The sequence below is a fragment of the Crinia signifera genome, chromosome 7, assembly GCF_055691185.1.
Source record: "Crinia signifera chromosome 7, ASM5569118v1, whole genome shotgun sequence".
NCBI lineage: Eukaryota > Metazoa > Chordata > Amphibia > Anura > Myobatrachidae > Crinia > Crinia signifera.
In genome coordinates, this window is record NC_139223.1 from 119,325,838 (window position 1) to 119,344,233 (window position 18,396).

The following is an 18,396-nucleotide window of genomic DNA, read 5'->3' on the forward strand; positions in this document are numbered from 1 at the left end:
CCCCAGAAAAATGACTCATGATCTGTGTAGATAGACACCAATAAAGGGGTACTTTATAGGTGATTAGTATCTGTGCGACTGACAAACCCAGACCAATGTGTGTATATACTCTGTATGTGCATTTCCATGTGGCTCTGTACAATCCAGTAGTCCTGGCAGCAGATGTGAGATAGTTTGAGTATATGCCTTAAAACACCCTGTTCTTGGTGGTTTCCCACCTGTCCCCCTGTGTAACATAAGAGGGAAGAGAATAATGTGGGGTATACTGTAGATGTGATGTGCCGCATGACCATCACCAACTGCCGCCCGCATGCCACATTGCAATCCTCAGTGCACAGCAATATCACTGGCATTTCCTGGACAGCAGCTGATGTGGACGCAGGAGAAAAGGCCTCTCAGGTGAGAACAATTTGCAGGCGATTATTTTCTGACAGTGATTCTCCTAGTGAGTTATCAGTGAGTGGAGCTCAGCGCACAATTACATCTGTGCTTTTTCTTTCTCTTTTTCCTCCCTTTTCTTTTTTTTTTTTTTTTTTAATTTGATCACCTTCTGCCTCCGGCTACAATGAGCCGCCGAGAGTTATCCCAGCTGATTGGAAATGAAGGTCAGTAAAATGTTTGTTTAGTAAATTAAATCTTAGACCAATGTCTCATCTCTAGCAGTTGGCCATTGTAGTGGGAGGGATTATAGTAGTGGTGGCTGGCCAGTGTCCCTGTGTTACTGGCTGGCACCACCCATGCTGTCAGTTACAGATCAGGAACCGCTAAGCATTGGGGCCTGCATCCATACACTCATACTGTTACTGCTCTGTTTTTCAGATGTATAGTAATATAATATATAAATCATGTTACTGCTGGAAGTCTTATTGTACACCAGCAATATCTGATTCTCACATGTTACATATGGCTATTTGTTATATCTACAATATATGAAATATCGTTTTAGATGGACCCAGCCCGAACATCAGAGGGACATGGCTGAGGTCAGGACGCCGCAGACCATCCCGTGGGAGTCAGTCAGCAAGAAGATCTGGACCAATATCGGGAAGAGGAAGATCTGGACGAAGAGGAAGAGACCATCAGGCAGTTGCAGACAGAGTAGATCACCTCCTGCTGGACAGCATCATGCGGCTCGTCCTGTCCCATCTCCCCACCTACAGCAGGCGCACCATTGCAGACGGAGAGGAACCAGAGTACTGCTCCATCTGTATCTCTGACATTGGGGTAGGTACAGAAATGGCTGTATCGTACTGTCACCACACCTTCCATGTTCCCTGTCTGACAGAATGGCTGCAGGTCAACAACATCTGCCCTCTGTGCCGCATGAGACTCTTGAACCCAAATCATTTCTCCCACCTTTACTGACGGCTCCCCAGCAAAGCAGAACAACCAAACATAAGATCATGGTCTAAAGCGGTAAGTTCCTGTTTAATTTTAAAGTTCAAAATATTTTACACTTTTAGAGTGTTTTTATTTTCAATTTACAGTTTTTGAATTTTATAAACAATTAAAAGACTTGTCACTGATCCCTCCAGTTCCAACAATTGTTGTTACATGTTTACAGTGTTTTTCTCTTTTAATTATCTGTTTTGAAACTGGAGGGAATTGACGTGAACAAGCTGGGGATTAGGGCTACTGGCGACACCCCAAAAAAAAAACGACATTGAGCAGCCACCTCATGGGTGTGTTGGAAGAGCTGCTAAGCTGCTAATTATTTTGAAAGTGTTGACAATTAAATCCAACTCATTGATAATTTAATATTTTTGAACATTTAAACTCTGGTAAACTTCAGCTATTAATTAGTAAACCTGACCCTTTTCATCGCCAATATGTCTCCAAGTCATTATTTTACACTTATTATTGTTTACATATGTATAAATGTGGGCTAACATTAGCTGATTCAGTATAACATAATATTTTTATCATGATTTATAGAGCTCCAAAATATTACATGATATTGTGGGTCAGTGTCACGGGTCTTGCGCAGTGGCGTAAGTTCGTTCCAGTTGCCCTGAGGCAAAATATATATTGGTGCCCCCTCAAACACACACACACACACACACACACACACACACACACACACACACACACAACCCTATATAACCTTATATAAAGTATATATTTATTTGAATAAATATAGATAGAGACATAGAGAACACATATATATTTCAGAACTCAGCCACAGAAGCAATATGTTGGCTTTTAAATAACTGATTTAAACTTGCATGGGGAGGAGAGGTGCCCCCTTGGGAGCAGGAGCCCGGCGGCAGATGACTCCATTGCCTCCCAGAGTTCTGCCTCTGGTCTTGCGATACATCTTGGAATTAACACCACATGATCTTCAGAAAAACAGTGTAGGCTGAATTTCCCAAATTCTGCAATTACTGTCCAGGGTTTAAGGATGTCCATGTGAGAGAACAGAATTACATCAGTCAACTGAATATAAACAACTGGACTCAAGCCAGGATATCCTTAAAACATGGACTGTGAAGGTGCCCATAGGCAGCGGCGGATTGGCATGCTGGGACACCGGGTCAGATTCCAGTGGGCTGGCCCTAATGCCCTGCAGAAACGGCCGCTCACCCTACTTGGAGGGCCGCAGAGTGGGGACCGCAGCTACGTGTCTGCCTCTGAGATCCCCTGCAGACAGCACTGGGGATTTCCATTAAAAAGTGTCTCGTGTACGGTGGCTAGGGCCGTCGCTACCCGCACAGCAAGGTATGTGGTGCTGGTGCAGGGACGCGCAGGCCTGGAGAGCCACTCCCTGCATCCTCTGACAGCACTGCTGCTGCCCGTGTGACAGGCGCCGCAGCAGCGCAGACTGGCAGCCAGTAGCGCACGGGGTATGAGAATACCCTGCTGTGCGCTACTGGCTGCCAGTCTGCGCTGCCGCGGCGCCTGTCACACAGGCAGCAGCGGCACTGTCAGAGGTCTCTACTTATCACCCTGTCTCAACTGTGAGGTACTGACATACATGCAAGACCATCGCCTGGCCCTCCCCTCTCCCACGTCTCCTTTTCCGTCATTTCCTCCCCTCTCTTGACTCACATGATGCACAGTCACTGGAGACTGGACTGGAGGAGCCCAGCTGATGCGACGAGTGGAGCAGCCGAATAGCATGCACAAAAGAGACTCTGGTAAAAACTACTTTTTGGGGGGGTCCTGGTGGTGATTTCTGCGGAGAGTGCCACAGATTAGTGTAGTGGGGGGAAGACGACGACACTAACAGAGTGTGCTAAGGGAGTGTCAGCTTATTTTGCTGGGGGTCACAGAGTAATGTGCGCTGGAAGGGATGGGTGGTGTATGATTATGTGCGTTGGCTGTGGGTGTTTATAATTATTTGCACTGAGAAGGGAGGGAATGGTGTATAATTATTTGCGCTGGGGGGATGGCATATAATTATGTGTGTTGCAAGGAATGGCCTATAATTATGTGGGCTGAGAGGGGGGATGGTGTATAATTATGTGTGCTGGCAAGGGGGGTATATTGTGTTCTGGGAGTGGGGTTAATGGCGTATCATTTTGCCGCAAAATTTCTGGACACTTTCCCCATTCTGCCACTGCCTTCTGAAGGCTGGAGCGGCAGCAAAAACTCCACAACCTGCCCTGCCATCACCTCAAACAAGAGGAGGTGACGTGCTGGAACTTCACCCTCTATATGCTGCAGAGGATGGAGGAGCAGCAAAAGGCCATTCAAGCCTACACGGCCACCTACGACATAGGCAGATGAGCCGGGATGCACCTGACTCAAGTGCAGTGGAGACTGATTTCAGTGTTGTGTAAGGTTCTCCAGCAGTTTGAACTTGCCACACATGAAGTCAGCTCCAACACTGACAGCTTTAGTCAAGTTATTCCCCTGATCAGGCTGTTGCAGAAGCAGCTGGCGAAAGTGAAGGAGGAGCTAAAGCATTGCAATTCTGCAAAGCATGTAGCTCCTATGGATATACGCTTTGTCAGGATATGAGGGTGGTCTGTTAGAGGAATACATTCTGGCCACTGTGCTCGATCCTCGGTTTAAAGAGTATGTTGTGTCTCTGTTATGGTGTGAAGGTTAACATGTAATGAACATTATGGTGTAAATTTTTAATGTGCGCCTTTGGCGCGCAATGCCCCTATTTATGAAGCATATTGTGCATTATTGCTCAATCTGTTTGGTTTAGTGCAGACATGTACAAACTATGGCCCTCCAGCTGTGAAACTACAAGTCCCATCATGCATTGCCACAGTTTTGCAATTAGGGAATGCTAAAACTATGTCAAGGCATGCTGGGACGTGTAGTTTCACAACAGCTGGAGGGCCACTGTTTGGACATGCCTGGTATAGTGTGTATTTTGGCTCAATCCATGTGGCAAAATGTGACTGTTGCCTTAATCTGTGTGGCACAACGTGAATTTTGACTCCATCTGTGTGCCATAGTGTGAATCGGTGTGAATTTTGTCTCATTCCATGTGGCATAATGTGTAAGAGGCAAGTACAGTATAAGGGGGTTACTATTGTGTTGCATGATTTGTATAAGGGGTATATGGTGTGGTAAACTTAGGTTACCACATAAAAGGTTTCAGTTTTCAGTATTTTTTTTATAACTGGAATGCCGTCTCACCCCGCAAGTATCTTAGGACATCGGCGTCCTGCGGGTGCACCTTTGGAGTGCACCCGCCAATATATCTCCCTGCATTTTTCTTATGCCAGCCCCCTGCATTTTCCAGGTATATATATTTAGTTGAAAGTATTTACACAAATAGAGACACACCCATGAGCAGACCACCCAAACAGAACACTGGTCACATCCCCCACATTATTAGATGCTGGCCGCAACCCCTATTATTGCGCATAATAGGCCCTTGATCATTTTCAGATCCAGGCCCATTTAGACATTAATCTGTCTCTGAAGAGAGGGGGGTACTACAGTAGGAGCAAGTTTCATCTTTGCTCCTTTGGGCGTGGCTAGCCATGGCTAGCCATGGCTATTCTATTGTTCTCAGCTGCAATACAATACGTATTGCAGCTGAGAACAATAGAATAGCCATGGCTGGCCATGGCTAGCCGTGGCCAAAGGAGCAAAGATGAAACTTGCTCCTACTGTAATTATCCAGGCCAGGCTTGCTGGAGGAGCGCCAGCAGGGGCCCTGGTAATTAGAGGGCCCCTTCCCTCTCTGTCCCTCTCGGGCAGCAGCAGCAGCACACACCTACAGAATGTGCTGTACTGACTGCAGGCTCAGCATGAGCGTCTCAATGACATGTGAGGGCTCAAGCTGAGCCTGCTGTCAGCACAGCACATGCTTTAGGTGTGCTGCTGCTGCTGGGGGGTGGGTGGGTGGGCACAATAACACTCCCCCCCTCGACTCTTTTCACTCCCCCTTAAACATTTTGGGGGTGTGACCTAATTGTGGGAGGAGGTCACACTACCCACAATAAGGCCACAGCCCCAAAATGTTACTGGGGCCCGGCATACATCTCGGCATCCCTGGTCCCACACACGTGCAGTTCCCCCACCATTGAACTTGTATACTAGCCATCAGGTTAATTAGCGTACAAGTCTGAATCAGAGCCAATGGTTCCCTATCTGTACACTCGGTTTACTGCTAGTCATCACCATCAGTGCACACTAGCAGCAGCTTATGCTAATGCAAAAGATAAGCCTGGACATTTATGTCTAACCTGCATAGCCGGCTGTGGACACACTCTCACTGAATATTACTCACATGAGAATGATGCCCTTTTCTGGTCTATTCAGTCACAAGTGGAAATGCCCTTGAAATATGCATGAATTTACATCACCCACAGCTGCACAAGGCTCATGAGAATGTGCAATGCAAAAACATGCAAGAAACGCTCCACAAACATGTCTTCCTTCAGCTCTATATCAGCCCAACTTCTATCATTATCAATAGGGATCATCATCGTTTACATAGGCGAATCTAGAATTATGGTAATGGGTGGTCCCAGATCTAGACATAACAGTAGGGGGACCTTTGCGTGGCGTAGCCATGCGTCAAAAAGGGGGCGTTGCCTCATGGGAAGGAGGCGTGGCATCACAAAAAGGGGTGTGGTATTACACTTTAGACCATACACAGTAATGCCCATTACACATTTTAGAAAACTCCGTAATACCCATTACACATAAAGTCACACGCCGTAATGCCAATTATACATAAGGCCACACACCATAATGCCCATTACACATTGTGCCACACATCATGATGCCCATTACATACTATATAACAAACTGTAATGCCCATTACATATTTGCCACATAAGTGCTGCTTACCTATGTGCTCATTGCTAGGGGGTTCTTGCTTGATGGCACCATAGTACCCATTACACATAATGCCGCAAACCATAGTACCCATTACACATGATGCCGCACACCATAGTACCCATTACACATGATGCTGCACACATAATGTCCCTTACATATGATGTTGCACACATAATGCCGCTTACACATGATACTGCACACCTTAATGCCCCTTACACATTAAGCCACACATTATTCGTAATGCCCCCACATACCGCCACTTGTAGCATCCCTTAAGCAATGCCCCCAAAAGTGCCACACTGTAAAATTTTATATGAGCCTCCGCTGCTGCTGCAGGGAGAGATGGAGAGCGGTGCAGCTGATTCTATGGGGAGAGGAGCAGAGTGCAGCGCAGAGCACGCTCCCACTCCCCTCCTGGTGTCCCCTCTAGCCGAGTGGACATTTGAAATAATGTGCGCGCTGTTGTTGTGCGTGACGTCGGGGGAGCACGCCGGGCACCGGCTCCACATGATTAAGGGGGGGGGGGGGGCGGGCTCAGGTGAAAGCGGGGAGAAGCATTGGAGCGGAAGCTGCAGTTGTGACAGTCATTGACAGCTGGGCAGAGAGCAGGGGGCTGCCCAGCTGTATTCAAAGCACTGCAGGTCACGGCTGTTTGAAATAATACTCCTTTCACAACAGAAAATGCAGGGATTTACCCAGGAATATGGTTCCAGGATCATGCAGGGACATTCCCAGGCTGACCCCTTATACACCAGCTTAGTCCCTGCATTTTCTGGTGTGAGGGGGAGAGACAACCACTCCCCTCTCCCTACCCCCCTTTAACCAGCCAGCTATATCTTCGGAAACCAACTGACCCATTTACATGAGACCAGTATCATATTGAAGAACTTTTGAGTTGGCTTCGAATGATTTTGGTCCCGTGAAACTGGGCTGTTTGGTTCCAGAGAAATCTGCCCTCAAAGAACATAAACAGTCATGAAATTACATTTAAGAAATGAAAAAAAAAACAGATTAACCTCAATATACCTGGAACCAATTAACCCATATGGATCCAGCCTAGTATCAGACTGAAGGCCCAGCGATTTGGGTTCGACTGATATCAACCTCGAGCTTCAGTGATACCGAAGGGGCAACTGGCAGCCGGTGAACTGGGTGGGGTCGGAATTAGCGGAAAATGTTCCAGCTTTGCCTGACAGTATCTCCGGTTCCCAGGGGGCTAGAAAACAGCATTTGGACAATCACTGTTGTCCAGATGCACCTGCTCTTTCTCACAGCACATCAAACCTCTGTTACTAAACTATCAATATCTGCCAGGCTGCCAGATCGCACTGCTTCACTTCTGGTCAGAAAGGGATGCTGCTGCTAAGCAGCTGGAGAATGATCTTCAGCTCTGGACTCCAAGTAGAAGGTGGCACCAATGTAATACCTCTGTGTCTTGTTTGCCGGGGTTTGGCATGCTGCCTATACTCCATAAGACAAAGAGGCAGGCCAGGATTTCATACAGCAGAATTCACACTGGCTGAGTGTATGCCCATTAAATGATGAACTGCTTGGTGTGAGAATTACAATGATTTGGATACAACTGATTAATCTGGGCAGATGTTTTGGAGAGAGATGGAATGGCATCTTGGCTGGCAGACAATGAATGTAATTAGGGCTAAGTGATAGTAGGAAGATCACATTACTAAATGTATCTCTTCTTTCAGCGTGAACTGTCTAGAATGATCACTATAGTAATAAACCAAAAAATGTAATTAACATTATTTTGTGTTTACTCAGTAAGGGCGGTTTCACACATTCCGGCTCCTGCCGGGCGGTGAAAACCCGCACGGCCAGGAAGCCATGCTGCACACATCAGTTTATCATGGAGGGGATGGCCACAGCCCGGCAGCCGTCCCTTCCAGTGGCGGGATCCGGCTGCAACACTAGTGTGTCCATTCACAACAACTGTGCACGGCACGGCTTCCTGGCCGTGCGGGATTTCACCGTCCGGCAGGAGCCGGACAGTGTGAAATAGCCCTAAGAGTGACAAATTTGCAAAAATAGACAAAATCAGGAAAGGGGGGGGGGGGGGGGGGGGGAACAACTTTGTCATGTCACTGTATTAACAACATTAAAACAATAATGCATTTGCTCCCAAATGCTGGAAACAGGACAAAAATGTTTATTTGCACATTTAACCAATGTCTCTTGAATGATTATTGTCTGTTTTCCAGCATTTGGGAGCAAATGGTCAATTGTCATTTTCTCCAATGCATTACCAGATTTTTGTTCCCACCAGTTAGATACATTTTTAGATGCGTAACGAGCTTATTAGCCTTGGCTAGTAACTCCAAAAATATGGCTGAAAATGATTATTGATTGCAGACCAACTTTTTCAACGTCTGAACAGCAAAATGAATTACATTTTTGAAATCTGTTACTTTTTGACTCCTGCTTTCCTTTTCTGATTTCTGATGGTCCCATTATGCATGGACGGATCCTTGCACATTTTTGAAAGTGCCTCAAGGTGTCAAAGGCCGAATCCCATTCAAATCCTGGCCCTTTAGCAGCCGCTCTCATCCTCTCCACTGAGGGTAGTTCTGACATTGTTGTAAAGGTTACATATCTTTTATTGACTTTATGGTGAATTAAAGTATTATCTTGATTTAACTAAGGGGGTTATTCAGACCTGACTGCACGGCTGCAAATTCCCTGGGTGGGCGATTATCGATAGAATGCACATGATTACGGTTCATAGTACGCATGCGCAAGGCCATCGTACAATAAAATCCTGCTACTTTTATGATCGTACAGAAGTTGATTGACAGAAAGCCGGCATTGGTGAGTAGTAACCAGTTCTTTACCGGGAAAAACCCAGGCACGACTACATGTTTAAGGGGAACATGTGTGAAGTCAGGAACGTGTGACGTCCGACTGCTTATATCGCACCAGCTGAGTAAGTCCTGGGCTGCGCACAGGCGGCCTTACGTTTGCGTGGGGGAGCGAAGGTTTACTGCTGCGAACGCCCATTTCTGTGCACGTGCATATGCTGGGTGCGAGCTGGCTGCCCAGCAATCAGGTATAAATAGCCAACCTAAATACATAAATCAATTGGGTGCAAACAGTTTTGGTCATATTAGCTCAAATAGTGGCACTTTATTAAATAAATCTTAATTAGTTGTGGTCTTCTCTTCGCTAAATGTATAGAAGCTTTGTATCGTACTTTGTAACAGCCGCAATGTGTTTTAGAGGTGGGTTAATGTCTATTTGGGTGCTAATATATCTACATAGAGCTGATAGTCTGCAGCTGTGCCGGCAGGCAATTACATGAAGCATTTCAAATCACTGTCATTATATTTACACTTGTTTAGCTACAGTTTTTGACAACGTTACCAAAAAAAGAAACATAGTGTACTTTCTCCACACCTCGTTGCCAGAAGCAGGCAGTTCACTGTAATCAGTTTATAGCTGGGTGAGTGGTGTACAGTGCACACTGCACACGATGACTCATAGTGAATTATCAGGACCTGTTTGGGGGGATATACCTTTTTGGGTTCAAACATTAGCCGTACATAGGACGAGATGCACCAAACAAAACCCGTTAATATTTAATATTTACTGTTGAATATTTGCGGCTAATTCCCCCAAAACACCCTTTTTGGGGGGTTAACCACAAATTTAATGTACTTCCCTAATATAAGAGGGTGGGGACAGTAGTAGGAATATCCGATCCCTGTAGCAATCCCATCTGCCACTTAGTTTTCTATGGGGAAGCGATGCTGCCCAAAGTACCAATATTGAGCAGCATCCTATCGGGTCATGGAGCTACCGCCATTCTGTGATGGCGGAAGCTCACTGTAGCCCATGGGCTACTTACTGCACTGTCGGCAGGGCAGTGTGGTCAGCGCATATTAGCCGTGGGGTCAGCTTTAACCACGCATGCGTGCACCCAGTAAAGCAGATGACAGGGATGGGCACCTTTCAGAGCCTCTGTCCCTGCATCTACACAGACACACATACAGATAGGAATGCATACAGCAATGTGATCCTGAGCGGTAGATCCTGCCCAGGTCGCCTTGTATATTGCTCCTATGGGCCCCATAGACACACACGGAGCAATACGATCATTGAGCGATATTGGCTAAATCATATCATGTTGATCATATTGCTCTGTGTCCCGTTTTCATCAGCGGCCAGAGATGATCGCTGATAAAAATGAGACATTCTGCCTGCGGAAGCCGTTGGTCACAGGAGCATGCTCCTTTGACCAGCGACCCCCAGTGATGGCCATGGGAGCCCGTGACTGGCGCCCGGCGCCCCGTACACATGATTATGGCTGAAATCACCCCGGCTTTACTAATGCATTTGCATTTTGATGAACAGAATTGCAAAGCCGCTTGCGTGCCACTCTGCAGTTCCGCCCATCTCTGGATGAGGCCTTATATTCCTGAGGGTGCAGATCTTTCCTTGCAGCTTCTGAGGAAAAGTGAACCCTCTTGGGCATAGTGTGGCTAATTTGATATTCCTCTGGGTTTACTAATGATGGATTTCAGAGTCAAGCAAATAGCCTTTAAAAGACACTTATTTCCAGTCAATATATTTACATAAACAACAAGTTTCGTTGAGTGAAATTGTTGCTAACACATAAATCCCAATGAAATCCACATAAACATTGGGAGAACATACAAGCGACTCATATAGGTTGTAATTAATCCACGACTCCTTCCCCTGCACTGTTAGGCAGCAATGCTAGCCATCTGGCCATCATGCTTCTCCTGTGTACTATACATTTTTGGATGTTAGGGTGTGTTATGATACACATGTCCCAATGTACTAATGTCTCTTTCCGAAAAGGGAAACGGTTATTGAGCACTGCTATAACTACCACTCTGAAACCACCACAGCCTGCCAAGGTCTTTACTAGTAAATGAGACAGAGTATCATAAAATCAACACAAATCTTATGAATTTGCTTTATTTTAACGTCAGCCCATCTGCATGAGAACAGAGCAGCGGGAGGCAAAGCTATTACTCATTGGAATGATTTCTCCCCCTGTCAGTATTTTACTGATGGAGCATTTCCAGTCTGTGAGAACGGAGTTCTGTCATCTGAATCATTTTTGCCAAGGGGGAGATGCAGCCATTTCTGTGTTCTGACATCAGCAGGAGAAAAGGACATCTAGTGAACCGAAAAATCAATAAGCTCTTAACACCAATCAGAGACATTTCATTTTTTTGTTTTACTTTTTAGAGGAAATTGAGCAAAATTAATAGGTGCAACCGCATTTTCACCCATTATATTAGCCAATGTTTCCATGCAAATTAATCACGAATTTCAAAGCTGTAAAGTTCACTGCTGGCTGGTGCTTCGGGCTCACTTGCGGGATCATAAAACAGGACGTCAGGCTGAAACGGCGTTGGCTCGCCGCCGTCTTTCTCTCATTATGTAGATTGCAGTCTCTAGTAGGCACCGGCTCACATCCTTCTGATCTTGACAGATGGTAATGGCTAACAATTATTTACTTGAGTCTGCTCCTGGTTGTGCTATCTATGCACTATGGTTCAGTTTGGTATGCTGGAGATGTGCTATGAAAATACAAGTTTCCTTCCTGTATTTATTCCTCTGTTGGCACACAGCTGCTCTCACGTAAACTACTTCTGCAATGGTGGACGGACCCTGTATCGGGTGTGGATTATTATTAGGTCGACAGTGTCTAAATCGACTTTCATTAGGTTGACCACTATTGGTATACAGGCAATATGTACATAGAAAAAGGTTGACATGGTTTAGGTCAACAATGACAAAAGGTTTACACACACAAAAGGTTGACATATAAATGGTCGACGCGTGAAAAGGTTGACACACTTTTTTCACAATTTGTGTGTCTATGTCGACAACTGCCAACATGGGCACCATATTAGTGTACCATTGTACCAGGGATCATCATCAAGCCCCACCCTCAGTACTGCAAATCCCGCAATTCGCTGGTTTTTGAGGAGGGGTTGGGGCTAAATGATGCGATTTGCATCTTTAGCCCAGACCTAAAAAGATGCGAATCATGGGAAATTAATGCTGTGGCGCCGGGGAGATGGGAGGGTTGGCCTCCTTTCGGGGGGCCGGGAGGGGGATAGGTCTTTAGTTCGACAGTCAAAAGGTCGACATGGGGTTTTTCACTGTTTTTTTTACCTGAATGTCAACACAGTCAACATGGACACAGTTTAAAGTGCACCGCATCCCTTCGCATCGCTCGCTGCACTCGCAATGCGTCGGGCACGGTGCCTCGCTACGCTCCGCACACTATTTTATTCTCCCACCACGCCCTAGTGGATGGTAGGGCATGAAATACCACCTGACGGCACATGGCTCAAAAAACAGTGAAAAACCCCATGTCGACCTTTTGACTGTCGACCTAGACACTGTCGAACTAATGACCTGTCGAACTAATGACCTTTCAACCTAGAACCATGTCGACCTTTTCCCATGTGGACCTAGACCCATGTCGACCTTTTCCCATGTTGACCTAATGGTGTTGACCTAATGACTGTGGACCATCATGCTGTAGACCAGGCATGTCCAACCTGCGGCCCTCCAGATGTTGTGAAACTACACATCCCAGCATGCCTTGCAATAGTTTTAGCATTCCCTAATAGCAATACTATGGCAAGGCATGCTGGGATGTGTAGTTTCACAACATCTGGAGGGCCGCAGGTTGGACATGCCTGCTGTAGACCAAGCAGTCTATGTGCTATTATTCCTGTGCTTTAGAACTGGTGTGAGGAAATAGATGGAGCATATAATAACCTGTTCTGTGTAATCATTAGCAGCTCATTAGCAAACCACTGATTCTTCCAGTCTCTCAGGACTGTCTAGACGCTGAAAATACCAAAGATAATGTAGCATGGCAACTGTACCAACTACTGATAGTGACTAGTATAAACTGATAACTACTGTAAACACAATAAATGCAGACACGATCAGAGAGCCACAGCTGCCCAAGGTACAAAGCACAGTCAGATGTTGGCCATATCTGCACAGATATATGTAGCCAAGTCAGGAAGAACCACCCACTCAACGCTCAGACCTACGGCTGTGTTATTATTAGAGGGAACAGCTTAGAGCAGTAGGATAATGAACACATACAAAGTAATAGGGGTTTATCATCCATTTAGATTTACCAGCTGTTCCTTGCAGCATCAGAATGGTATTGTCAATATTTTTAGACAATGATGTCTAAAATGACGTTCATGATGGGCTTGTTTATTACAACAATGGTATAGCTGGGGGCTACCATATTGCTGGACTGTAAGTACTGTATGAATGGTTACCATGCAATGTATATAGTCTTGCTTGGCAACAGTCACGAAAGCCTCCCCCGACACAGGTGACTACCGGGTAGCGAGTTGTTACCATACCTCCAAACACTGGTCATATCCAAATTGGGAAGCATATGGGGGCTTGACTGTGTCACTTTATAGGAATGCTCAGTTTGCAAATGAAGTGGCCTTCAACACTCCTCCCTGCCTATGAAGACACTGTACCGGGTGCGTGCATCACAGATGTACCCCATGACTTCCTGCAAGTCAGCACAAGTATGCTGGCCATGGGATTGTCCTATTAAATTGGAAATGCCCCAAGGAAATTAATACAGCTGTACATATACTGTGTCAGGGAAATTTACTAAGATGTGAGTTTCTATTTCACATGAGATGTTGCTAGACGGTAATAGATGGTGGGTCAGATGTACAGTATCAAGCTTCAAAAGTGATAAAATGGAGAGTGATAAACAACCAGCCAATCAGCTCCTATCTGTCATTTTATAAACCCAGCCTGTGACATGGCAGGTAGGAGCTGATTGGCTGGCTGTTTATCACTCTCCATTTTATCACTTTTTGAATCTTGATACATCTGGCCCAGTATCTGATTGGTTGCCTATAGCAACAACCCATCTGAAATAGAACTTCCATTTTAGTAATTTCCCCCCCTATGTGTCTAATTGATAGATTAGCCTGAACTTCATAAGAATGGCAGCATAACACACACATATGGTTTAGTAGGACTTTGAATATAGTTCTTCTGTATTGTGTATTATCAATTGGTGTCCACACTCCCTTTTCCCATAAATCTGTATACTCTCTCTGATCTTATCAGTCCTCCCATTGGAATATCATTCATTTAATAGTAATTTCACATTGGTACCACATGCTAATGTAGAGCAATAATGCTGCATGGAGAGAGAGAGAGGATGCATTTAGTAGGTTAAAAACTTTGGGCCCTATTTAAAGAGACATAGGGCGGGATATTGTAACATCCGCGCCCATTATCGCCGGCTACCGCATTATTAATAACAGCATATGCTGTAACATATGCCGTTATTAACGCAAGGGACAGCTCTTGCGATAAGAGCTGTCCCTTGCGATGCGGTGCCGGCACTGGACTTCCGCAGGGCACGCTGGGAGGGATCCATGACGGATCCCTCAAACAGCGCTGCGGTAAGAAGCCCATAGGCTTCTGCAGGGAATCGCCAGCTTTTGCTGGCGATTCCCTCCGCATCGCTGGCACTGCGGAGGGGGCATATAGCATATAGAAATGCGGTAAAAACCCAGAAAACAGGGTTTTTACCGCATTTCTGCTTTACAGAATCTCCCCCATAACCCCTTTAGCATTTTCTAAAGGGGTTATGTCCTTTTAGTATTTAATAAACAGTGGTAATCTATCTTACTGCTGTCTGTCACTTTTCCGCTGATGGCAATAGCGATATGGTCCCCACAGCAACATGCTTTCCAGGCATTGTCAAGTACTTCACAACACATTTGTTGTGAAGTACTGGCCAGGAAAATGTCATCTGCCCCTGACCAACCCCACACTGCCACAGATACCCACTTTCCAACCCCTCAAGTGATGTGTGAAGCTGGCATCTCAAGAGAGCCACAGCTGCCACCTGCATTAAGTACAAGGATATCTTTTTCATAGACATCTTTAACTTTGTGATAGGTTCTGTGGCGCACCCCCCCCCCCCCTCCCCTCCAGATCCTGGCACCCTAAGCAGCTACCTAAAGGTAGAATCGGCCCTGCCTATCGCCATTTCATATTTCAAAGAATCATTTGTTAAAGGGCTGCAGGCTATTTCTGATTTACAGCACATACATCAGTGAAGTTTGGTGTAGAAATAATAAGTTGATTTTCAATGACAACTAACATCCCTCCCAAGCGAGGCTTGGGAACTTTACCTGTCCATGTTCAGGGTCAAAAAGATGATACTACAAACATTTTATCCATTACTGACACTGCCCATATATTGTGACTAAACATATATGGGCTGTGTCAGACCAAGACTGCAAGTCTGTCAGGCATAATCTGTCTAGACAAGTTCCTCTCTCTTAACAAGGCACTCTGCCCCAGAGGAGCATGGGAGAGAATGACGGACATGTCTTTTTTTATCATATATATATTACTGAGCTCAGTAATAAACAGGCTTTTATGTCTAATATACTATCACTCAGTGATTTCACTTTCATATGGAGCTTACTAAATACTGAGGTTGTTCATCTAAAATTAACGGTTACATTAATTCATAAATATACATATTGAGCCCCACTATTCTTACCTATACAGACAATGTCCATGAAACCATACATCCCGTAACAGATCTGGAAGAGCAGGTCCTGCCGCTGCCATTTTGCTGAGGGACTGAAGGTTGACCAGATGAGCCAAGAGATGCTGGCAATGAGGAAAAGGGAGCCCAAGATGGCCGCTGCAATCTGAACCTTCTCAATCACTGTCAGGGAAATGGCTTGCCACTGTAAATATAAAGAAACATCACAAGTTTTCTGGAGAACAACAATATCTCCTGATTGCATATTGCTGGACATGGACATTTTTTTTTTTATTCTAAGCATACAGTATAGTGCCAGATGCATTAAGCTTCAAAAGTGATAAAATGGAGAGTGATAAACAGCCAGCCAATCAGCTCCTACCTCGCATGTCACAGACTGTGTTTGAAAAATGTAAGGCAGGAGCTGATTGGTTGGTTGTTTGTCACTCTCCATTTTATCACTTTTGAAACTTAGCGCATCTGGCCCATTATCCCTTACTATCTGACTGACAGCAGAGCATACAGGCGGATGTAGCTTACAAAGGCAGCACACAAGGCCACCTACATTTGCCCTAGTCAATGTGAAATATAAAAATATGCAACATTGGAATGTAATTAAACATGTATTAATGGGTAATTACTAATGATTCCAATAACATATGTGCAATATTATGTTATTTAAATAAACTAATTTCTTATAAACAAAATATTATATGTTACATTTACAGTACTAAAGCTTCTTAAAATGAAAAGAGGGGATGTTGCCCACAGATTCTGTCTATCATTTCTTTATTGCACCCTAGAAAATGATAGACAAAATCTGATTGGTTGCTATGGGCAACATCAACTTTTTACATTTTTAGAAGCTTTTGTAAATATACAGATGGAGCCTTCTTCAGCTAGCCTTCTCTGGAGAGCCATGGTGAGCCAAGGCCTATTGTTCTCAGCTGCAATACAATATATAGAACAATACAGTAGGGGATTTGCATAGGATTAAATCCGACAGCTCTGGCTCACTTAATCCTATTAAAAGGCTAGATGAGGATGACTCTATCTGTACCACTACATGTCTGAGGAATATCCCATAACTTTCCATTCTGACAATTTGATTTGTTCTCAGTCTTAGACCATCACCTATTTTCAGTGTCTGTGACACAGTGAGGCAACACGTCTAAGGTCACCAGTAGCTGACACAGTACTAAAAAATGGCATCCATCCGAGCCTGTTCAGATCAGTGGTGGTCAGTGCATTTAGCCACTGAGCCATTCATTCTTCATAATTAAGCAACCGATTTACCAGTGCATGTTGATATGTCCTCATAAAACCATGCACATTGTACTTCCCTATCCTTCCATGCTGTAAAACAAGAACATCATACAGTATTCCTTCCAATTATGCTCCAGTGCACTGAGTAACTATAGTCGGTATTTGCTTTTACCTCATATTTTCTAAAGTAAATTTATTCTAAGGCATACTTAGATGTTCAGCCAATTTATAATAAAATCTAGTTTACAAAGCTGGATACACACAGTATGGGTGCGTAGAGAAGAAGCTATGCGTACTGGTAAGAAATGGCATTGCAAAATAGCAGTGAGCAATTGGAGTAAAACTGTACTTGTACTAAATGGCAGGAGCTGTAGGAATCTGCCTGTTTTGGCTGAAGTATAAGATCACGCTCTTTGTATTGCGGAAAGCTTGGGGGAATATTTAGTGAAGACTAATTTTGATTGATTAAAATAGAGATGTGCAGGTTCTGATTTACTCTGATTTCAAAGCAGGATCTTATTGGCTATCCCAAATCACAAGACAGTTGTTGACAGTTGATAGCCAATAAGATCCTGCTTTGAAATCAGAGTAAATCAGAGCCTGCACATCTCTAATTTAAAATTGAAGGAAACTGATTCAAATTTATCTCAATCAATGTAGGTTTTCAGCGGCTGAAACACACATTTGCTAACAGGTGATTTTTACAAATATTAATTTACAAATATTTTACAATATCAATTTTCATTGATTTTAAATTGATCAAAATTGACCTTTAGTAAATGTCCTTCCTAGTATTGGGAGCTGATGAAACTTCACAGTTTGTTGAATCTGTCTCCTGATTAACAAGAAAGGAATTGCTGTAGTGACATCACTAATGGTGTGCACACACGGTGAGATCCCCTTGCTATTCGATTTAAGATTCGAGTGCTATGCAATCTTTGCTAACTCTGTACTTTTTTACATACAATTCATACAATCAGCATTAGATTTGCACTATAGTCATTGCTGCCCTGTCTATCTGGGTTTCGATTGTGCTGTCACTGGAGCGCGTATCGGGATCGAAAGGTAAAAAACCTGTGTGATCTGAATGCGATCTGCTTATGATCAGCATACGATCTGCATGCGATTTTGACTATATAGTCAAAAATCTAATGTCAAATCTCACCGTGTGTACACAGCATAAGACTTAGGGGGTCAACCCAATTCGTTACTTCGGACAGGTTAGGTCTTTGCTGACTAAGGGCTATATTTACTAAAGCTTCTAAAATGAAAAGATTCGTATTCTGTTTATCATTTTC

General features: G+C 44.5%; 1 protein-coding gene across 1 annotated transcript in view; it reads right to left on the minus strand.

The window, feature by feature from the left end:
• MARCHF4 (membrane associated ring-CH-type finger 4) overlaps window positions 1–18,396 on the minus strand; it is a 110,402-nt gene that overhangs the window by 17,465 nt on the left and 74,541 nt on the right. Inside the window, exon 3 of the mRNA XM_083153681.1 lies at window positions 15,845–16,037. Within this exon, the coding sequence (XP_083009807.1) occupies window positions 15,845–16,037 (193 nt within the window). The remainder of the gene's footprint in view (window positions 1–15,844; window positions 16,038–18,396) is intronic.